Source organism: Syngnathus typhle, linkage group LG11 (genome assembly GCF_033458585.1).
Source record: "Syngnathus typhle isolate RoL2023-S1 ecotype Sweden linkage group LG11, RoL_Styp_1.0, whole genome shotgun sequence".
Classification (NCBI taxonomy): domain Eukaryota; kingdom Metazoa; phylum Chordata; class Actinopteri; order Syngnathiformes; family Syngnathidae; genus Syngnathus; species Syngnathus typhle.
Window position 1 is genome coordinate 12,759,013 of NC_083748.1, and position 23,668 is coordinate 12,782,680.

The 23,668-nt window shown below is 48.4% G+C and overlaps 1 protein-coding gene across 1 annotated transcript in view; it reads left to right on the forward strand.

Annotated features, from left to right (window-relative positions):
- Positions 1-2,589: 2,589 nt before the first annotated feature.
- LOC133161821 (plasma membrane calcium-transporting ATPase 1-like) overlaps positions 2,590-23,668 on the forward strand; it is a 35,817-nt gene continuing 14,738 nt past the window's right edge. Inside the window, exons 1-7 of the mRNA XM_061290466.1 lie at positions 2,590-3,117; positions 14,246-14,615; positions 20,645-20,842; positions 21,059-21,316; positions 21,390-21,515; positions 21,731-21,856; positions 22,739-22,774. Of these exons, the coding sequence (XP_061146450.1) occupies positions 14,420-14,615; positions 20,645-20,842; positions 21,059-21,316; positions 21,390-21,515; positions 21,731-21,856; positions 22,739-22,774 (940 nt within the window). The 5' untranslated portion in view covers positions 2,590-3,117; positions 14,246-14,419. The remainder of the gene's footprint in view (positions 3,118-14,245; positions 14,616-20,644; positions 20,843-21,058; positions 21,317-21,389; positions 21,516-21,730; positions 21,857-22,738; positions 22,775-23,668) is intronic.

Here is a 23,668-nt window from a genome sequence, read left to right on the forward strand (position 1 = left end):
GATTTTGCAACTTGTTTCTAAGCGCCCTTTATCCTGTTTGTTTCTGTTTACCATGTGACATAAAACAGAGGGCGACTGTGATACAGAACATGGCCGAATATCACAAAATCCTCGTAAATCTTTGGAGACGTTGATGCGCCCGCCGGGAGTTAGCATCTTTGCTCCATCGTTGCGCCTCTTTGCTGATAAAAATAATCAGAATTACATGCGAAGGTCGCCATGGAGACAACATCCAGCGGCATATATGGACACATTTCTGACTGTGTGTGTGTGTGTGTGGAGGTGGATGCTGACCCCAGGAAGTGACTTGATTACATAAGTCTGATGGATTTAAAATTGCAGCCTCCACTCTTGTCCGCAATTAAGACACAATGGCAAACGACGCCTCGGTGTACCTGTACAAAAAACATGACGCCAGACCTCATTTGGTGTTGCCACTTTATTTTTTAGCTAGTAGAAGCAAATTTGCATTTATTTCATGTCACACTTAGTTAAAAGCATGAACAAATAAAAAGAAGGAAAAGGCTCTTTGATGATCAACGTTTATTTGTTAGCGAGCTTCGATGTCATTTGCGAATGATGCTGGTTTGTTTCATTTTTTAAAGCAATTATGAACTCAGTGTTTTTTTTCCATTTTCCAGTCATTTTGCCAAACACAAACGAGTTTGCTCAGGTAGTTCCCGTTTGTTCAAACGGGGCGGTGACCCACCCAATGGGGCGTTTTGGCACCAGCTACAGGAGAGGAACACGTGCACGTTTGCGACTGTCCCGCTGTCATTGTCTGGAAATGAATATGTGTGAACACTTGCAGCTGATTCTCGTTGCCGATGTTGTTTTTGTGCCATGCACGCAGCCGCCCGCCCGCCCGCCGCTCTGCAGGTGCGAGAGTGATGCATGAGCCCATTACAGCGGCGACAACAAGATCAGTCACGAACCCAGCGCATCAACCTTTTTGCACCGGCCCGCCGCACCTTACTTTGGACTTTTTTTTCTTCACATTTGTCAAACTCGACTTTCTATCGACCTCGATAGTGTGCACATACACGGCCAGTTATTTCTTGTTTTCTTCTATTTCTTATTTTCTTCTATGTTTCTCATCGCTTTGCCGTTTCTGTTAGCGATTTAGTTTCACATATTTACGTTAGTTACTGAGTTAGTTCATCTGCCAAGTATGAAAAACATAACGCGAGAAGTTATTTTAGTTAGTTAGTTCGTTAGTTCGTTAGTTAGTTAGTTAGTTAGTTAGTTAGTTAGTTAGTTAGTTAGTTAGTTAGTTTCCATTTTTTAGGCAAGTAGGAAAAATGCGAAACAAGGTCAATGAGTGCATTTAATGAATCATTGACTGACTAATGTCAACAAAGAGTTTCATTGTGTTCTGCTGGTGCTTCCCTGAAGTCAATGATACCATAGTCTGCTATAAATAACCAAAATATCATGGGTTTCCTTTTTTTTAGTGTAAAGAAGCACAAGAACATTGGGAAAACGTTGAGATTTAATGAACATTTGTTTTACAAAACATTTCCTGAAACATCTCAACACAAATGTCTAAGATGTCTTCGGTTGTTGTGGTGTCCATCATTGGCACCAACTCAAGGAACTCTTCAGTAACAGTCAATGTCTCATCAACTCCATGCCCTGCAGACATTTTCTTGGCCCTCGGGGTCACTAAAAGACGTTACTGAGGTTACGGGACGGAACGTAAGGAACAACTAAGTCGATGAGATGTAAAGGCGCTAAGCCATGCAATGATTTAGGTTAATAGGAGAACGTTGAAGTCTGAAAAATATTCGACATGAATATTCCTAAGCATAAGCAAACAATTTTCCATTGCTTGCTCCACCCTAGGCCCGGTTGCCACGGCAACGGGACAACGCAAACAAACCGCCGTCACTCCGTATTGACAATATTGCCGTTATTGACATTAGCCACACAGCGTGTTGCGGCAACAGCTCGCCGGATGGGTAAAGGGCGGACGACGGCTGGGCGCGCCAGATAGCCCGCCGAGGTGCAAAGAAAGAAAGAAATGCACCTCAACAAGTCACCGTCCAGAAGAGAGCTAGTTTGTGCATGTTTGTGCCAGTGTCATGCCTGCAAAACGTGATGAACATGTTTATCACGTGGAGGCCCAGAAAAACACAATCGAAAGCCGCCATTTTGGTTTAAAACACACATATTAGGCTCAATTGGTTGAGTTGCACTTGACGGGAATATGAGGAAACTGCAGCTCCTCAACCCGAACATGAAGTTTGGTATTCGAGACACATCAACAGTCCCACGAGGCCATGTCGAAAAAGACCTGGGAACTGGTTTTGTCTTGCAGGATTTGAAGCTAGAACCTCATAATGAAGGGACCAGATGAAAAATGATTTTGGACATATTTAGCCGCAGCGCTCATCAGCACTTTTATAAACTTTAAGGATCCAGATGCGTGCCACGCCCTAACAATCCATAAAAAAAATACGACAAGGTAACGTGACAAGAAAGACGTGGAAAAATAATCTAAAATGGAGTCGTTCTGATTGAAGCGATCCACTTTAAAAAGTCAACGATCCAGCCTGGCCCCGCCTTCCGTTGCTTCCCCGGGGCAAGGCAGCCAGACTGGCCGGAAAAGGCGCTTCTAGGACGGGACTCTAGTTCCGCCCCTTTGCGCTGCTGTTGGAAGGTGTCGGTCGGTTCGCCTCCCCAAGACCAACCACCCCCTTGGGCGTCTCTCAACCCCACCAGCAGCCCCCTCGGACGGCTTCTTGACTCAATCTTGTCTCGGCGATCACGCCTTCCCACCCCTGCGTGTGTTCCAGCGGCGAGGAGGCGGAGGCGGAGAGGGAGGGGGACTTGGTCTTCCCTTTTATCGGATTGATTTCTGACTTAATCGGGAAGGTTCCGGGCTCTTTTCTGCGGTGCTGCAGTGGTGTGTCACGGCTGTCTTTCTCCCCCGGCTGCTTTCGAACGAGAGGGACTTGTTTTTTCCTGCTTCGTCCGAATCATTCCATTGCCGGTCCGTCAATCATTTTTTCCACCGCTGCGGTCCAGTCGAGTTGCCTCCGCGCTGGGACATGGACGAGCTCCAGTGAGGGAGCTCCACACGCCGACGTGATTCGGACACGGATCCCCCTAGAGGTAAGCTTCTTTTGCCCCTTTTTTTTTGGAGGGAGTGGGGGGTGAAACTTTGCCGGCCGTTTTCACGTCGACGTTGCTGCTCGGTGAGTTTTGAGCTCGTTTGAAAGCTGATTTCTAGCGTCTTTTCAACCGTTCGTCGTTTCCGTTGATTCCGGTGGCCCATTTGGGCTTTTTTCGCCACAAGTGGGAGGACCGCAACCGCCGGGGTCTCGTTTTTTGGAACGGCCACAGTTGCTGCAAAGTGTGGGAGGGTTGTGTACGCGCTCATGTGTGTGTGGTTGTTCGAGTCCCACGCGCTCGATCGGCGGAAGCCCGCAGACGAGTCTCCCCTCGCCCGCAACCTGCAGCGGCACGTCTCGCTCGTGCAGTGTGCTTCGTTTCATCCGCAACTTTTTTCCGCACTTTGCCGCGTTGCTTGACGTCTCGTCAATTCCTCGCATGTATTTTGCCCGATTTGTTCCAAGTTGCTCGGAATTCAACTTTTGGATGCGGTACGTACCGCGGACCAGTTGCTGCCGCCCACCGCTGCGTGCTATCCAGAACGCGGACGACTGGTTCAAATGCTCCTTTGTGCGATGTATGGTGGCCCGTTTGAGATATGCCGAATGGTAGAGCGGTTATTCAACGTGGCTAAGGCCGAGTGCAGCATTCGCCAAGTCCATTCGAAGCCCCCTCAAGCCCGGCGGTGTTTTAAAAACGCCCCGCTTGTCGATGACAGTACGGTGCACCGGGTGAGCTTGTTGACGTCTGCGAGCCTGGCATTCAGATTTCTGCAAAGTCTAGAATCAGCTTGGCTCCACGTTCGTTGTGTTTTTTATTTTTGGGGGGTTGACGGATGCAAGGACAATTGCGCTAGCCTGGTGAACACCGGTTGCTGCATGCTGCGGTGGCAGCCAGCCGTGTGTTCGCGGGGCAGCTCGTTCTTCCTGTTGGAGTGGTTTCCCCACATTGCCGACCCAGCCTGGCCCCAAAAAGCCGTCACTTTATCGTCGCAAAGTGTCCGTGATGTCACCCACTTGGAGAACGAACAGTGTCATGCCTGTTTTTTGTTGTTCTTGCTCCTTTGCTGTCATTTTCTTGCTCCCCCTCCCCCTCTCCATCTGGGTGTGTCCTGACTTATTGCGTCGGGTGGGGGAGGAGAGGAGGAGGGGGGACCCCGCATCTTCTCCAGCTTGTGACCTCCAAACGAGGGCATTTCTGCTGATGCTGCTTCACCTCCACTATGAGGCTAAACACCTTTTTTGGGAGGGGGGGGGGGGTCTCACGCTCTTCGCCTCCTCACCCCTTTGCGGAGATGTTAAAAAGCCATTTGCGGCAAATTGGTTCGAGTGAGGGGATAATTGTTGCCGCACGTTTTTGTTTCTCGAGTGCTGGAGAGGAGCGAGTGATCTACTTAGCAGCTCATGACTCATTTGCATACTCCCTCGTCATCCTTCTGCCTTTTGTCTGGTACTTGTCGCTCCAAACACCACTTGAGTGTCTGTCTCGGCCCAAAACGAGGGAAGGCTAACGACGGGGAAATAAATAACGACATCCACAGCTGCCTTTTGACGTTTCCTTCCCAACGGAACCATCCGTGGGGATTTTTGCAGCACTGCAACTTTCAAAAGCTAACTAGTAGCTCGGAAGGCAGAGTTCTTCATCGTTTTGAAACAATGTGCCAATATGACTCGACTGGACTAAACGCTGCTTTGTCAGCACCGGTCGGCGGGCGTTATGGCAAGCTGTCAGCGAATCGGAGTGAGTGTCCGATGGAATCAGGAGCCGGTGTCAGATGGGCCTCGAGGGGAAAAAAACAAAACACACGGCGACGTATCACTGTGCGCCACTTATTCAATTAGCGAGCGAGCCCATTCCAACGTGTCGCTCAGTCGGGCTAAGTGACCACCGTGGGCTGGCGTGGCCGCCGTGGGCTGGCGTGGCCCCCCGTGAGCTGGCGTGGAGTCAACTGAGTCACCCGACGAGTGTTTACCAGACAGACGTGGCCCAGCCGGCCAGTCAATCATCTGGCTCGATGCCCGGCCGCGTCGAGCCCAAACGACTTCCCGTCCCGATATTGAGCAGCTGGACGTTTACGAGCCGCTGCTTTATGTCCGCATCAGCAAGCCCTGTCGGAAAAAAAAATCAAAGCGGGAGCGTGGCGGGCGGCTCCCCCATGTCCTGCGGCAAATCCTTTTATTCCTCTTTTTGATTTGTAAATGGATCAGTCTGCCTGCTGCGGATGGGCAAAGCGGCGCGGGTTCACGCTGGGTCGTTATTCGACAGGGTGCGGAGAACGCAAGCGATCGATGTCAATACGGCGTGTCCCAAATCAAATGTGCTCGATTGCAGTAAGTGAAAGTCCGCCAGACGGTAACGCCGTGTTACTTTTACCCTTTAGTCATTTTCATCCCTTCATTCAGAAACAGTACATTGTGTGAAAGTGACCGAAGCGTCACTTGATTTGTGTTTCAATCGCCAGTTTGATCTGAATAACGGCAGAAACGTCGACGGTTGTTTTCCAAAGTAAAAGCCGGAGTACCTTGCTGTGTCACGGTACGGCAGCGCTGAGGTCTACCCGAGGCGATGTAGCATCGTTAACGACAAGAAGAAGAGGCTGCCCCACAATTCTCTTCCAAAACGTCTCTGGCAATTTCTGTCGGCCTATCGATGACATTTCATGCGCTACATTAGCATTAAGCTACCACTTTTCATTCCAGCTCATAGATGGACTGTAGCTTTAGTTTAGGAACATATGGCCGACGTTAAAGGGGCTTCCTTGTATCTAGCAGTCGGAGTGAAGACATTTTGCAATTTTTGTCCAACTCAACCTTGATTGTGTGCTGCCGTGTTTGGCAGACTTCCTAAAATTCCAAAGATTGTAATATCCAGTTGTCCCCCAGCAGCCGTATTCAGTGAATGAACGAGCCTTTCGTGTGATGCCCTCAAAAACCGATTTCATTTGGCTCGCGTGTTAAAAGGGGAAGGAAAAAGTGTGTGTTCTGCCACTTGTTCCCCTCGGATGGTGAAGGGGGGATTCGGGAAGCCCCTGCAAGCTCGCTCACTCGCTCGCACGCACGCACACACGCTCGCCTCTTATGTAAGTGGCCATCAATTATGAATGGACGCAGTGCAGCAGCGGCAAGCGGAGCGCTCCGGCCGCCGACGACGGGAGTGCGGCGGCACGGCTCCAGTTTGTCCGTAACGGAGTCGTTGGCCTTCATGACTATTTGATGGCCGCCCGCATTCATCCAAAGGGACATCACAGAAACGCCGCTTGACCTCTTTTGCATATTTGTCATCCACAAAGAGTCATTTCATAAAACGGGGAAACTCGTGGACGCAAATAAATGTCTGCAAAAAAAAAAAAGTCTGCCCCCGCCCCCTAAGTTTGAATCCAGTGGGGTGCCTTCGACTTGTGCCCGAACCTGGAAAATGTTCACGATCAATATGAGGTTCTTATTGTTTCAACAAGTTAGCAAAAATTACTTTTTGTTGTTGAATTTTTGGGCAAGATAATGACCATATTTTGAAGTAGGGCTGTGGGCGAAGTAGCGTCTGGTGCCTCCCGTTCAGTCGCAACTGGAGGAAGTCCCACAAGGCCGCCCGCTAAACACCTGCCGGGAGCTGCGCCCGCCCGCCCGCTCGCTCGCCCACGCTGCTGTTACGCAAGCCGCCGCCGTCTCCCTCGTCAATCCATCCGCCACCAACGCTCAGCCAAGAAAAAAGGCACAAAATGCACATCGGGCTTTTCGTTTGTGCCTTCGCTGGCCAGCGACCCATCTTTGGCGCAGGATGGAACTCGGAGCGGGCATTGGGCCTCTCGCAAGTAGCCGGCGCCATGATGACTTTGGCACATTTGGCATGGTCATGGTAGTGCGCGGGCGACGCTTGAGGCGACCGCATCCACTCCAGCGTTCCATGCCACTTCCATTCGAACAATGCCAGCTTTTGCTTTTTTTCCAAAGGCAACTTGCAAACAATTGTTATGTGAAGGCCCACCATGTTTTTGGGTGGGAGGTTGACATTTTATTGATGCAATGTGTCAGATTATCCATGATGATCAAAGTTGCCCGTGCACCGTGTCAATTTTTGTTTGAAGGCCAATCTCCACATTGCGCCGACCCAATCTGATGTCCAGCATGGCCTCTCTTCACTTACTTTTTGATTCCGAGACTGAAGTTTTCAAGTTCACCTCTCAATCCTTTCACGTCCATCTTTTCAGAACAACAAATTCTGTCGCTTGTTGCGTAACGTGATCGGAGCCATTATCATTGAAATGACGCGGTCGTATTTTTTTTTCTTCGTAATTGGTTTTAATTTTTTTGCTGATCTGTTGATCATGACTAGAGAGCGACTTAGCGGTCGTTTCACTTTTTTCCGCACGGTGATTTAACGTGACCTTGCACATTCACTTTGTAGTGGCAGTATTGTCTTCTCTTGAGCCTTCATTCACAAATGCGTTTTACCGCCTCCTCCTTCGGATGATTGCGGTCGAGCCAAACAAAGACGTGCGCTAGCGTCACATGAACTGACAAACGTGTCTGGCGTGGAAGCCGAGCGCGAGCCCGAGAGGTGAGTGCGCCGTGGCGTTGGAGGAGGAAGTGAGCAGATGGTGGGTGGAGACGCTGTCGCCATCAGGAAGTGGAGGCTTGATTCTTCCTCATGTCATGTTGGCAGCTCGCACCATTTCACTTCCTTGTCCTCACACGACAAACGGCGGCGTGTGTGTGTGTGTTGAGTCCAGCTGTTCCTAAAATAGATGATTGAAATTCAGAATTGCATTGCCTTTCATGTCACTTTTTCAGGGGCTCAACATTTACAATTGCAATCGAAAGAAGCAACAGGCCCAAATCGCTGTCAAGCGTTTGCACCACTTAGCGAGCATGCGCTATTTATAGCTGATTGCGTATTGGGAGTATTGACGGCGAGGGAGGACTCCTGTTTGAGGTCGTTGTCGGGCCGGGCCAAGGTGGGCAAAAAGTAGCCTTTTTTTTATCTACCAAAGGAGGAGCAAGAAACCAAGGAAGGGTGATAGACTTAAGGAAGGAAGGCAGCATAGAAGGAAGGGTGTAGGAAGTGACCTAGGAAGGGCAATTGGACTACAGGAAGGAAGGAAAGAAGTCCGGTGCTGTGGGAATCCCCCCCCATCGCCAGTGAACGTGAGCGCTTAGTTACGAGTCGACACTCATCTTTGGCTTTTGGAGTTGATTTTTACGGTCCGACCTTTGAAATTTGATAAGGCGTGAAGCTCTCCCTGAAAACGACCTCGTAAACGCACGGAGGAATCGTAGTGCGGGAATGTGGCGCGTCACGCTGTGCAACAAGCGGCAGACAAGGGCCACTTGTCTTGCCTTTTTGTTTTTTTTCCCCTCGCCACGTTCTCGGTCACAAGACGCAAAAGCGGCAGTCATCCGTGGATGAGTAAGAATCTTCATCATCATCATCCGAGGAAAAAGAAGAAGGCGCACGGTAGCAAAGATGTCCACGCGTATGTCGCTGACTTCACGAGTGTGATTTTCAAGAGCTGCACGCTTTCATGTGCGGGCGTCGCAGCAAAGTTGCAATATTTGCAGATTTACAAGGAAAATACCGTTTTTTTCCATGTATAATGCGCAAAATTTAACTAATTTATTGTCCTAAAAGGCTTTTTTCCAGCATCAACGTGCCATTTTTAGGGTGCGTATTATACATGGGGGCGCATTATACATGGAAAAAAACGGTAATAGATCAAAGTCAAACATAGTGGTCAGGTGAAAAATGCAATCGTCCATTTTTCCAGAAAAGACTTGAGATTCGACAAACGTTTTTAGGCGGGGGAAAAAAAACGCTTTCTTCCATGAATAACGTTACGAAACTGAAGCTGTCATTTTTGGAGGGAAAAAAAAAGATCAGAAGATCTCATGACAAGAATGAAGTTGCGAGACGGAATTATTATTTTCTTTCCCTCAAATCGATTTTTACCAGATGACAGACGACGCATAGCGACGGGCGAGTGATTCCGCCGCAGGAGCGGACGCAGCTTTTCTGCAACGGACAAGTCGTAAATGACGCAAGCTCACCGACGCTCAATTAGCGGGATGGATTGTCCGACATCGGAGGACTCTCCGGAGGCCGACCCGGATGCGGCGTCTGCGTCCTTAACGACTCTTTGGAGCGCTAACATCAGAGCTGATTGATAGTTTTTCCTTCCATTGTTTTTTTTCATTCAAATTGTGTGCGGGGCAGCGTCCCGCCGATGACGAGCAGGATGAAAAACACATCGTTGAGGTGTCAAAAGCAAAGTCGAGCGTGTCACTTGTCTGCATGCTTGTGTATCATTTCCAGAATCCACGTCTTTTTTTTTTTTGCAACTATGTATAGACACCGTCAATAGAAATGTGACGAATTTCAAAATCTTTGACGTTGGAGTAGCTCAATGGGCCGAACCGTTGAAGAAAAGCTCGGTCAAACATGCTTGCTCGTCGAGGAGTTTCTCAAAGCTTCTCAACTGAAACATCTCGGCGAATTGGCTTCATTTGGAATTGTGGACCTATCTTGGCCCGCCAGTTCAACGGACGGCGCTGAGCAATTGACTGATGTTCTCGCTGGACTCGGTGATGGAGCGCTTCATTGGCTCACTTTGCAAATGGCACCTGTTGAACAAGCTCACGGAGCAATTCAACGATTGCTTTTACGTTTTCCACTTGACGATTGCTAACCGATGCTAAATGACTCCCTGGCCGTCGATTGCTTCAAAGTGCCCGGATGCCTTTGCCAACTGTCGATAGATGGACGGCGATGGCCAACTGCCAAGTCTAGCTGGCTGACCGATGAAAAATGGCTGACAAACTGTCCGGATGGATGTCTTCGGTGACTAGTTGATAATGGCTAACTGACACAAAGCCAGGCGAGGCTGACTGATAAGTGCTCGGACGAAGATGCTCTGCTTTGCGCTTGCCTAAGGCTGACGCTAACTAGCACTAAATCGGCTGATGGCGAGCTGGCTCGCACGCACACACACGTCACCTCTGCGCACTTCAAAACTTGTTGACTTACCGACAGTGTCAAATTGGCCGTGACGCTGAATGAGGCTAACTGACCGATTGTCTGACTTACGGACGCTTTCCGTACTTGAATGTTTCCTGACTAGTTTGCCCGTTGATTGGCGCTGATGAGCTTTACTGGCAATGGCTGATACTTGCAGACACTAAATATCACCCGCTTACCCCAATTTGCTGGACCTGACAGTGCCTTGCATGGCAGCAGCCTACCATTGGTGGATGTGTATGAGAGTGAGAGTGTGAATGGGTGGATTGCAAAGCGCTTTGAGCACCATGTGGTCTAGATAAAAGCGCAATATAAGTACAGTCCATTTACCAGTCCAACTACCTGAGCGACACTTGAATAGCACAGAGTGGCTAAATTGCAAGCTGACAACAGCCGTCAGACCCGAAACGACGCCGAGTGGTTGGATTGAAATTGCAAACCGACAATAGCCGACCGACACGAAATGACGCCAAGTGGCTGGATTTCGAGCTCTCTGGATGCGTCAACCGGCTACTCGACACAAATGGCTGATTTGACTAACTAGCTCACACGCACTTGGTGAGTGATCTTGAGATGTTCTTAGCTACCGTAATTCTCGGACTATAAGTCGCGTTTTTTTTCATAGTTTGGGTGGGGGGGCGACTTATACTCAGGAGCGACTTATATACACCTATATATGGTTTTTTTTCACTTTTTTGGGCATTTTATGGCTGGTTCGACTTATACTCCGGTGCGATTTATAGTCCGAAAATTACGGTACTTGCTTAATGGCTGACTGACACTAAATGACAAAGAATGATCATCCAACAATGGCCGGCCCTGAAAATAACGTGCATTCTGTTTTTTATAAAATTCCCATCCTGGTGTGCTGGCTGACCGAGAATGATTAACTGACGCTAAATGAGATTAAGCCAATGACGACTACTGACTGGCTAAATAGTTGTTCCCATTGTTGCGTGTCTGTGAGCAGCAGGCTATAAGTTTGTGAACGGAGCCTTGTCGTCTCGCCACGGGAAGACCACGTCAACCGAATCGAAGGTCACGCCGACGGCAACGTCACGAGGTCGCTCGCTAACCTGAGCGGTTCTCGCGCTCGTCCCCGGCCGGGCGGGCGGCACAGGAGTCAATTGCCTTGTTTTTGTTCCGTGCCGTCTGAGCTTTTCTGCCATTTCTTTGAATGGCAAGGAAATGTTGCTACTGGGGCAGTGTGGGAATTCCTTCCCACCAAAGTCCTCAACTTGGCCCATTTGTTTTTGCAGTGCGGAGGATACCGCTTGCCTTTGTGCGTGTTCCTGGCCTCTGCAGTGGGGTGATTTTCTTAACCGTCGGAGCCCCCCCCCCCCCCCTCACTCCCTGGTGGTCACATGACTGCAGATAAGGGTGTGGTCTCCTGCATTCCCGGCTGCTCTATCGTTTTTCCCTTTACCCCCTTAGAGTACTGAGTCTGACATGCTACACACGCGCACACACACACACTGTCTCCACCCGACACAGTGACGTGTGGTGCATGTGAATGTGTGAGCCCTTGTCTTTGCATCTTAGTGCAGTCCACCTCCCGCCACTGGACTTTTAATTGCGGGGACGGGAACATGGACATCAGGGTGCGCGTTCCAAGAGTGTCTTTTAAGTGTGGTGATGTCGTTTTGGGTTTTTCATCCCGAGTGACTTTTTATATTGTGTAAACTTTGATTTACAAGTTTAGTTCAACTTGAATGGAAAATTCATTTTGTAGTCAATGAAGTCATCCGAAGAGCACTGGATTCTAAAAATGTGCACGAGCCGCCTCCCCGGTCCGGGTCCGAATTGAAGTTGCTCGTGAATCGTGACAAGCATGATCGCAGATCAAAAAAATGATGATGCAACTATGACGCAGCATTTAGTTGGCCTGGATGACTCCATCGAATGACGACTTCAAAATGTATTTTCCGTTCAAGTTGAACTGAACTTTAAAATTAAAGTTTGCCAGGCCAGGCCAGGCCATGTAACTGCTGCGTTCCGTGCGCCTGGCCTGGTGCTTCCCATCACTGATTTCAACCAGGGCCGAACGCTGGTAACTTGACGTAGTTCCATCCGAATTTGCGTTGGACACTGCTAATGTGGCATCGTCTTTAATTTCATTGATTTTGTACTCTGCTTGGCAGACGTCTTGCGTGTCTGATCTCGATGATTCCTCAATAGCCATCGGAAGAGAACCTGTTCTGTGCGCTTTTTTTTTCCCTTTAGGTTCCTGTCAGGTCACAATTGTGTCACACTGAGGCATGCGGGGTAGATCCCGTGTGTGTTTAAGTATTTTCCATGAGGCACCAAGCATTCATTCAGTTGCTTGGTGCAACAAGGCGAATGAAAAAAAGTTCTTTTCTCTGGGTGTGGCCAACAGGGTTTGCCTTACATACTTGGACTGTGAGTAGAAGTGTGTGCGTGTGTGTGTGCGTGTAGTCAGCAGGCTACTTTAGTATGCAGAGCAGGTGTGTCTGCAGAGGCTCAGAGAAGTCGAGGAAGAAGAAGGAGCGGGCAAGTCGCACACAGAAACGAATGAATGAACACAACGAGAAAGCATTCATCAAATTGATATCTTTATGTGGATCATACATTTATTATGCCTGCTATTGTGAGGTTGTTGGCGATAACCAGCCCTGCTGTGTGCATACTCCCTCTGTGTGTGTGTGTGTGTGTGTGTGTGTGTGTGTGTGTGTTGCAAGAGCAAAACGTCTGAGTCATGCTTGTGCTGTTTTTCACCATCCGTCGTCCATTTTTGACATTTTCTGATCAGGAAGGAATGCTGCCAAACAGCCAGCAATGCGCCCATCGGTGTTGGAGTCCGAAATGGAATACAGCACCTGAGCAAGACTCTCCGCTAACAACCCAGGCTCATCTTAGCCTCAGAATTGGGACTTGTGAAGTGTCTCCGTGCCAAAAGTGTGGATGTTCCCTTTTGGACAGGAGGGCAGGATCGGCCTCGCTATCTGCTACAAAGCCGACCGACTCCGCACAGCAGCAAGCGTTGAATTTCAGAGTAGAGCGTCGCCGAGCTGATTTTTTAGCCCTTGCGTCTTGACGGCGACGCTTTGTCGACCTTTGCGCTGCAGTGGGCGTGGTCAAACAATCCTCCGGCAGCCGGGCGAGTTGTACAATGTTTTAAATTCGCTTACCGCATGAAATACAGTGCCACCTACTGTGCAAGTTCTCCCACTTATTTGTACAAGCTCACTGCTCTCGAGGAGATCTTTTTTGCCCAACTGTTTACGGAATTGATACACAATCAATCCTTTTTTAAAAATGATGCGTTTTACACACTCGTTTGACAGTTCTTGTCTCTTTCGCAAAGTCATCATGATCAGAAATCACTTGATAGTCAAGTCAATCATTTCACCTAGTGTGTCATCCACCTATGACCCCGACACATTTTCCGATCGCGTCGTTGGATGAGCCAGCGCCTTTTTATAGCCGTGACAAGATGTGGAAAAGGTCACCTTGCCTTTTGGACTTGACCCAAATGCCAGTTTGTGTGTAGGTGACGTGATCGACAACATCAACAGCAAAAAAAAAAAGCATCTTCAAGTCACAATGAGCTAAAGTGTGTCTTTCATGAGACACAGTTGCGTCATCGCCATTCAATCAGCAGCAGCGCGACATCTCATAATGACCTACTGACCGCAATTTGTGTGTGTGTGTGTGTGTGTGTGCATTCCGTTAACTGTGCTAAGTCCTTTGGTACACACACACACTGTGTTGATGATCACGCATCCAACTTCCTCCATCCACTTGGTTGCACTTCCTTTTCCATTTGTCCTATTTAAGCTTTATCGTCAAAATCAGCAAAAGGCTTTTTTTTTTTTTTTTTTTTTAACAAACTATGTTAGCAGTCGGGCTAACTGATAGCTCCATTATTCCTTGATTGGAGTTTCTCAGGCAAATTTTATTCTTTTCCTGTCATCTCATGGTTGCTAATGTAACGAACCATTGCTTGCTATATTTCGCAAATGATCTGATCCCTTTTCACCAACTGTTAAAAAAAACATTAGTGAGGGGGGAAAAAAAAGCAAACGGGGTTCTCTTCGATGTTTACAAGTGATGGCAAATATTTATTCTCATCCATCCTGCTTGTCTTCCTTGTTCGCAGCGACGACATCCGGACATGTTTATCCCCGTTTCCATGGTAAACCAGTGGAGCATGCCCGCCGTCCCAGCGAGGAGTTAACCTGCCAAAGCGCAAGCCTCGCGACCCCCCTCCACTGACCATCGGGACTTTCTCCGACATCTGCGACATTCTCACGGACCGGCCGGCATCGGCGCCATGGCTAACAACGCGGTGGAGCACCCGGCGGGGAACTCGGTTGCCGACGGCAACCACGATGGTGACTTCGGGGTGACTGTGGATGACCTGCGAGGACTCATGGAGCTGCGCAGCGGCGAGGCTGTCGGCAAGATTCGAGACGACTACGGCGACGTGCAGGGCATCTGCAGACGGCTCAAAACGTCGCCCATCGAAGGTAAACCGCCCGAAGATTGACGCGACCCCATGATTTTGAAGAGATGTGTCTCAAATGACAAATGCTCACCTAAAATGTTCACACACATGTGCAGCAGATCCTCCCCAAAAAATTTGGGTTCTGCCAAACAGATTAAAAAAAAAGATGCAAACTCAGGACTGCATCACGTGGAAATACCCTCGGGCTGCCGTTGGTCAACTGTGATCCCTTGCGCTCATGCGTGCGTGTTGGCGCCGCGGGTCCATTGCTGAATTGAAATTAGTTCCATGCGGCTCCCCTAATGTCTCCATAGATCATTGCGGCATTCCATTTAGCAAATCAGCCGCAGCGCCCGCCGCCACCTTGCTGACGACTTTTCAGTCCCAACCTCATCATCGTCATCGCGGTCACTCTTATTCATCCTCATCGTTCTCTATATTTTCCTTGTTTGCCTTAATTAAAACACATTTCTTTACAAGAAATGCATTTTGTCTAATCGAATTTTCCAAAATGAAGGACTTCAAACTTTTTTATTTTTGAATGATACCTTCTCTTACTTCTCAATTTGGACATGCCTGAACGGGAAAGTGAGGCTGAAGGCATGCACGTTTTATTTTTGCGGTGGCGGCAGACTCCAAAGCGGTGCCCGCACGCTCAGCTTGAAGCGCGCTGTCACGTTTCATCTTTTTTTTTGTCCCCTGTTGCATTTTTTACGTCTTATGATGCGTCCGTCTGAAGCCTCCCCGGTGGTCGGCGATCTTCTTTTCATCACGGCATCAAAAAAAAACAAAGAAGCAAAAACGTGATGTTCTTTTTTGGGGCTTTTTAGTTCTAAGCAGCTTTTGCTGCAATCTGACGTGAGACGTGGCATGTAGACTAAAAATAAAATGGCTATTTTAGGTATTCTGTCAAGATGACATCAAATTGTGAAAAAGGACTATTTTTTTATTTGTATTTTTTCTCTCTCCATTTTCATTTCAAAGAACCTCTCAACGCTAAGCAGGCTTCTCTCTGCAAAACTCGAAACGGCAAAGCTGATTTCAAAGCAGACGTGCTACAATTCAGTGATGGAATTGATTAGAAAAACAAATTGACTCTTTTGATCATCGTGTAAAGACCTGCTTGAACTGGAAATTGTCCCAATTTCCGCCTCTGGCCAGTAACTATTCTGCCATTTCTTTAGTCCTCCACAAAAGCAGACTGTACGCTGGTCAACAGCAAATTTTAATCCGCTTGAAAAGCGCGAGAGAAATACACACACACGCCCAGCCTGAGATTCCCAAAAAGCAAAACGGTATCCAGTCGTGCAACGCTTTCGCTCTTCGCTCAGGGCCTTGGCGAAGGTCACCTCTCGTTTATCCACAACGTGCTAAAATGTTTTGCTTCCAACAGAAGCCTTCCTTCCTTCCTTCCTTCCTTCCTTCCTTCCTTCCTTCCTTCCTTCCTTCCTTCCTTCCTTCCTTCCTTCCTTCCTTCCTTCCTTCCTTCCTTCCTTCCTTCCTTCCTTCCTTCCTTCCTTCCTTCCTTCCTTCCTTCCTTCCTTCCTTCCTTCCTTCCTTCCTTCCTTCCTTCCTTCCTTCCTTCCTTCCTTCCTTCCTTCCTTCCTTCCTTCCTTCCTTCCTTCCTTGCCAGCCTTGCCACCCTATACTTTCCTTTGTTTCCTTGTTAGCTGCTTTCTGACATCCTTTCCAGCTTTAGAAATGCATGGCGAAGACCAAGATGGATAGATGGGCCCCTTTGATGAATGGGGTGCCTAAACAAGAAGGATGCAAAACGGGCCCCAACACCAATTTCAGCAACTGCCATAAAATGAGGCGGGCCAACATGACAAAATGCGCTAAAAAAATAAACGATCCCCCCCCCCATCCCTGAAATTGAGCAGGAAGTCGGCCATTTTGCTTTGAAGCTGTTATTTCACCTTGGTGCAAAATTTAAAGCCAAAAGCAGCCCCTGACGCCAGACGTGAAATTTGGTGGACATCACAGGACGCAATTTCAAACTTGGAGCGCGGCGAGGAAGATTCACGAGCATTCCTTGGACTGTTGTCCACAAACAAAGAGTTGCGAGGGCCCGTTTACGACCGCTTTCAGCTTGAATGAGTTTTCTGCTGCGATCTGCCCAAGCATGAACGCGGTGGCCAAGTCACGGCGCAGTGAAAGAGAGCCAGAGAAGATCAAGAATGAAGAAAGGAGGGATGGATGGACCGTGCAGTGAAGAGATGTGTGCGCGGTGGCTCAGGGGAAGGCGTCATTCAATCTAAGGCCCGAGCAGAGTTATGGCTGCCAGTCAGCATTTCATTGTAGGCGCTGGCCAACGAGCACGCTGGGAGCAACTCATCAAGGCGCGTGCGCACACACACACACACACACACACACACACACAGCTTGGGGATTCACCCGTTGCACGCTTCCTCCGGGATTTGCTTGAAGACACATCTCTCAATGCTTACTTGCATGGTGCTGTTAAAAAAAAAGTTGAAATTGGAACTAATGATGTTCAATGTTATTACCGTATTTTCCGGACTAGAGGTCGATCTGGAGTACAAGTCGCACCAGCCATGAAATGCATAATAAAGAAGGAAAATACATCTATAAGTTGCACTGGAGTATAAGTCGCATTTTGGGGGGAAATTTATTCGATTAAATCCAACACCAAGGAGAAACATGTCATCTTGAAAGGTAACTTAAAATAAAAATAGAATAGAAGCTACAACAGGCTGAATAATTGTACGGTATGCTAACGTTACATGACACAAACGACAAACTGAGAACATGTCTGGTATGTTAACATATTATATTAAGAGTAGCACAAACTTGGTCAATAAAGCTGATTCTGATTCACATGTTCCCCTCATGACCACCCAATTGTCATCCGGCCCCGACTGGTCGCCGTGATTTGGCCCGAAAAATATTCTCTGTGACGCCTATATTATTGATATGAGCGTACACGATTAATTATGAATGAGCGAGCGTGCACGTCCCTTTGAGGGCGCTAATGAAGCACCTCAGGTCGCCGCCCTCCCACCTGTCAGCTGCTCTTCTTGATTCCCCAAACAATCTTTTTTAATGATATGAAGGATTGACATATTAGGTTAAAAAAAATAAATCGATGAACAAAGTGAAGATAGCAAGTGTTAAATAATAAAAATAAAATGAAATAAAAAATCTCATTTTTTTTCATCTCACTTGTGCATCAGGTTTCGAATGTGGACTAACAGACTCTTCCACAATGCGATCTCAATCGTACAAAATTAGAAACAAGGCTGACTCCAGCTGAAAAATTTGCATCAATGTTTTCTGGATTCCTGCGGGCTGAATTTTTAGCACCCCTAATTTAGATTTTTCATTCTTCTCCACCCACCATAATTATTGCGTATTAATGTGAAGTTGTGATGACAATTTCAACAATTGTGACAAAAGAGATGAACAAAATAATCATGTGAGATGTGACTATTTGCTACACGGTGTGAACCCAAACAAGACGAGTTTGATTCCCTTCATTGTGGACTGTGTGTGCGCTTGTGTGTGTAACCATGGCGACATTAGTGCACTTTTGTGTTGCGCAAGTTTACAGCCAAGAAGGAATGACGACAAACACCACCACAAAGTGTCTCTGCAGACACTCAGCAGGTGTGAGTGACTGGGTTGTTCAGTGTGTGTGTGTGCATGTGAGAGTGTGTCTTATTTACAGTGTGGACTCCATGTCAAATGAAAATGCTTTTGCTTCCACTAGCGTGCTATTGTGTGTGTCTGTGTGCGGGTGTTTGAAGTGAGTGCTAGGCTGCAGCATGCAGCGTGCATGCTAATGCTGCGCCAGAGATGGAGGACGTGGGAGGGGAGGGGAAAAGGCCAGAAAAGGCCCGCCTACACACACGCACACACACACACACACACACGCACACACATCGATGAATAGCAGCTTGCGATTGGACATCGGTCAGGTGATGTGTTGATGTGTTGTGTTGCAGGCATGAAGTGAAAAACGCCATCAGGTGTCTTGGCGGCGCAAGCGTGGGCGCAATCTGTGTGTGTGTGTACATGCTACTCTGTCTCTATTGAGCAGATCTACACCAAGGCGGAATAATCAACTAAAAAAGCATTTGTTTCAACGAACCACGCCATAGCTTTAAGTCCACTTAGCTTCATGCTAACAAACAAAACGCCATTGACAAGCTAACGTACCATCAGAGTCACTTTGCTGTTCTACCCCTTGGGCAACAGCTATTTGAATTACACATGTCCGTCCATCCATCCATCCATCCATCCATCCATCCATCCATCCATCCATCCATCCGTCCGTCCGTCCGTCCGTCCGTCCGTCCGTCCGTCCGTCCGTCCGTCCGTCCGTCCGTCCATCCATCCATCCATCCATCCATCCATCCATCCATCCATCCATATTTCAGTCCTCATGAAGTCACACATTCTTTATCCTCTGCAAAGAATGATCGTTCCCACAAATGCACTGCAGATCTCATTTTGCTTGACTTTCTGCAAAGGAGAAACACCTTTGATCCATCATTTGTTGATTTTTGCAATTGCTAAAATCCGACATTGGGAGAAAGGATTCGATGATGAGATTAGAGCGCGCGGAGGTTTATTAATAGCGCTGTGATGAAAGGTTCATCAGTGCAGCGCTAATGATGGCCGAGCGGGCCCCAAGCAGTGGGAAGGCCCGCTTGGGTCCCCCATCCCTGCCCTCCACAGGGGTACGGGAATTGATATTGCGCGAGTGGGGATGGATTTGCCCCTGACATTTCAACTGCCCCGCTTCCGACTGCTCACGACAAACTCCTTTTAAGCCACGCTCAAATCATTTCACGGTTGCTTTGCAAATATCAAACGTGAAGTGATTTTGCAACTTGTTTCTAAGCGCCCTTTATCCTGTTTGTTTCTGTTTACCATGTGACATAAAACAGAGGGCGACTGTGATACAGAACATGGCCGAATATCACAAAATCCTCGTAAATCTTTGGAGACGTTGATGCGCCCGCCGGGAGTTAGCATCTTTGCTCCATCGTTGCGCCTCTTTGCTGATAAAAATAATCAGAATTACATGCGAAGGTCTTTCTCATGCAGCCTGTGTGAAAGGGGCTCCACTGTGGCGCACTGTCTGTCATGCTGCAGTCGTCATGGGAAGCCCGAAAGGAGCTCGGTGCATGTGCTACAAAGGCACATCTGCGCATGCGTGTAAACATGCACGGTGCGTGGACAGGAAAAGCCCGTCAATTGAAAAATGTATTATTGACTTTCTCGTCTTCTTCGGACGGCCACCAAACGACAAACATCACAACATTGCATTTATTTCAAGTCCATTTAATTGACTTCCTTCCTTCCTTCCTTCCTTCCTTCCTTCCTTCCTTCCTTCCTTCCTTCCTTCCTTCCTTCCTTCCTTCCTTCCTTCCTTCCTTCCTTCCTTCCTTCCTTCCTTCCTTCCTTCCTTCCTTCCTTCCTTCCTTCCTTCCTTCCTTCCTTCCTTCCTTCCTTCCTTCCTTCCTTCCTTCCTTCCTTCCTTCCTTCCTTCCTTCCTTCCTTCCTTCCTTCCTTCCTTCCTGCCTGCCTGCCTTCCTTCCTGCCTTCCTTCCTGCCTTCCTTCCTGCCTTCCTTCCTGCCTTCCTTCCTGCCTTCCTTCCTGCCTTCCTTCCTGCCTTCCTTCCTTCCACCAGTAGATGTCTTCTGTACCGGTTGCCACGGCAACAGCGGCCACGTAGACATCTATCACATCTGCTTTCTTATCGCCGACAAATTAGATCGGCCCACTCCGAAAAGTCCCATTGGAGTTTGGCCGGGCCGCCCTTTGCCGAATTTTTTGCAGGTTGGCGCCGGGAAACGGCACCAGTTTGCATTTCTGTGGGTGCGAAGGCCGGAGTCTCAGTCGCCAGTTTCGGGCTTCGGCCTGGCCGTGGTGTCAGATTCTGACAGTACATGATAAATGTACGAATAAATCACAAATGTTTTGACTTGGCAAAATCGGTCGCGCTAAGTTTGATTCACGACTTGCTTAGGCAAAGTCCGGACCAGCTGGAATTTAAACTTGAGATTTGTGTCGCGCAGGTCTTTCTGGGAACCCCGTGGACCTGGAGAAGCGGCACGCGGCCTTTGGGCAGAACTTCATCCCGCCCAGGAAGGCCAAAACCTTCCTGCAGCTGGTGTGGGAAGCCCTGCAAGACGTCACGCTCATCATCCTGGAGATCGCCGCCATTATCTCGCTGGGCTTGTCCTTCTACCACCTGGAAGGCGGAAACAGTGAAGGTCCGCTGGCAAAATCTGCTTCAAAACTTGACTGCAAGCTTTCGCCATCCAATCAGCAATCGATACGATATGCAATTCTACAGATAGCACTTTAGCGGAACTTCGGACTCGATGCGTATTTCTAATGGAGATGCTGTTTCCACGGTAACTCGGGGCAGAGTACTCCCCGCTCCACACAGCCGAGTAGAAATGTGTTTCTTTGCAAATTCTTTCCAGCTTGCGGCCAAGCGGCGGGCGGCGTGGAAGACGAAGGCGAGGCGCAGGCGGGCTGGATCGAGGGCGCGGCCATCTTGTTCTCGGTCATCATCGTGGTACTAGTGACGGCCTTCAACGATTGGTCCAAAGAGAAGCAGTTCCGAGGCCTCCAGAGTCGCATCGAGCAGGAGCAGAAGTTCACTGTCATTCGCAAGGGCCAAGTCATCCAGATCCCCGTGGCCGAGATGGTGGTGGGGGACATCGCCCAGATCAAATACGGTAACGCAACTTAACATTTGAGCGACCCAGCGAGCCTCCTCTCAAACCTGATGTTCTTGTCCTCGGCCCGCAGGAGACCTGTTGCCCGCCGACGGCATTTTGATCCAAGGCAATGACCTGAAGATCGATGAGAGCTCCCTTACCGGAGAATCCGATCAGGTCCGCAAGTCTCTGGAGAAAGACCCCATGTTGCTGTCGGGTGAGTTTGAAGGCCCCAAAAATCGGCAACAACCGCAAATGCCATTTTCCAGTCTGTCCGCGGATCCCAAACGTTTTCACGCAAACAACCACACAAAATAGCATTTAGCATGTTAGCATTTTCTCCACGAAAATGTCCGCTATGCGTTTGAACGCTCGTAACTGACTCGCTATTTGTTAGCATAGCAACACTCAAGGTGTGCTTCTGCCCGACAGGAACGCACGTGATGGAGGGCTCGGGCCGAATGGTGGTGTCGGCCGTCGGACTCAACTCTCAGACGGGGATCATCTTCACGCTGCTCGGTGCCGGCGACAGCGGCGAGGAGAAGAAGGCCAAAAAAAGTACGAATGAGACACAAACCATCGTGAATGTTTTTTGTTGTGCTCATCTGGACAACAACTTGACACAAACCACCTGAAATCACTTTTACGATACGCTCGAGAACATCCACTACAATGTAAGTCATGGGATTGAAGGATTTTTTTGTCGCCGACGTTAAGGTGGCACTCTTGTCAATGTCGACTAATCGATGCCAAATTCGATCCATCAACGATGTCAGATACGTCAGTGTGAGCCTCCTTAGAATGAGCTCACGTGTCATTCACTTTTTTCTTGTCCAGTGTGGCATTCCTGTTGAATGAATGAATGAATTAATCATTGACCTCCTTTATTAAAACACACGCCTGCCTTTGACTCCTCCCCCCCACCCAAAAAAAAAAAAAGACCAAAATGATCTCGACGCGTATGCGGAGCGCTGTGATGCTAGGCCACAGGCGAGCGAGCGGAGCCGCTCGACCGTCCTCTTGGAGTGTTTATGATTTGCGATCATGCTCTCGTTATTTTCTTTTGTTCGGTCTGTTCATTTGTTTCCTGGCCTAATATTTGAGTTCGTCAATCTTTCATTTGAGAAGGGGCTGAATGGACCGAGTCAGCGCAAAGACGGATGCCGTGTGGCTCAGAAAAGAATGAGAAGATAAAATTTGAGAGGAATATTGTAGGAGCTAAAGAAATATATCAAAGTATCTGGGGGGGGGGGTAGGCTGGGGTTCTAAAAAAAAAAAAAAGGAACATCTTCGAAATGGGACTGGCGTGAGCGTCTCCCTCTTTTCTGATTGGTCCATTGCTGCCAGCAAGACACACTCTCTCTGTTTTGAAGTTCTCCTTCAGTTTGATTCTTTTGATCCATCTTCTCAGCATTCCGCCCTCTCTCTCTGTCCGAACAGGTAAAAAACAAGGACCCCCCGAAAATCGCAACAAAGGTAACCCCCTCCATTCATCCATCCGTCGCTCTGTCCCGCCATCTTTCCCCTCCCTCGTTCTCCCCCCCGCATTGCATATTCTCCATCCAGAGGCAGGAGGGGGGCGCTCTTTCTCTCTCTCTGTCTGTCCGACTCCAATTGGGGATGCTCCCTGACGCAACTCTCGCGCTCTGATTGGTGGATTGACTTTTTTAGCGCCCCCGACGGAACCGAGCCCTTTTACAAATGACCCGATTTCAACAGTTTTCAAGTGTGGCCGTCGACCCACACATTGTTACGACACGAACAGCCCACGAGCTAACGCCGGCAAAAAACGCCAGCTAACGTTAGCAACCATCGTGGACACTTGGCACGTCGATGGCTGAAAAAACACATGTACATGATAATATCGCTGTGCTTACGAGCACATATATTCTTTATCCTCGGCAGCTATTTAACAGTCGGAGATGTCTGCATGACTGTACTGTACAGCACCACCTCCTGGTGGCCAAAAGGAGCAGTGCACTGAATTGGATGGAGCATTAAATCATGGTCCAAGATGACAACAAATTGATTTTTATGAAGTTCAAAGTTGATGCAAGGTCATTCTTAAGAATTACCGTTTTTTTTAATATTATTTTTTTTTATTAAAGCTTGTTTGGCACCTACAGAAATCACGCAAATCGCACAAAGAGAAAAACAAAAAGAAAGAAAATGATTTCCAATTGTGTCATGATTATTTGCACTTTAGAATTGAAAAGAGAACGATCCATTACGATTGCGAGAAAAATCGAGAGAGACATTTGATCAGCTTCCGCAATCGCATCGGGTGTTCATGTGCCGCACGTTTTTTTTTTTTTTTTCTGACGTCGTGACGGCGAGCTGTCCTGTGCAAGGTGGCGCGCACGTGCATCT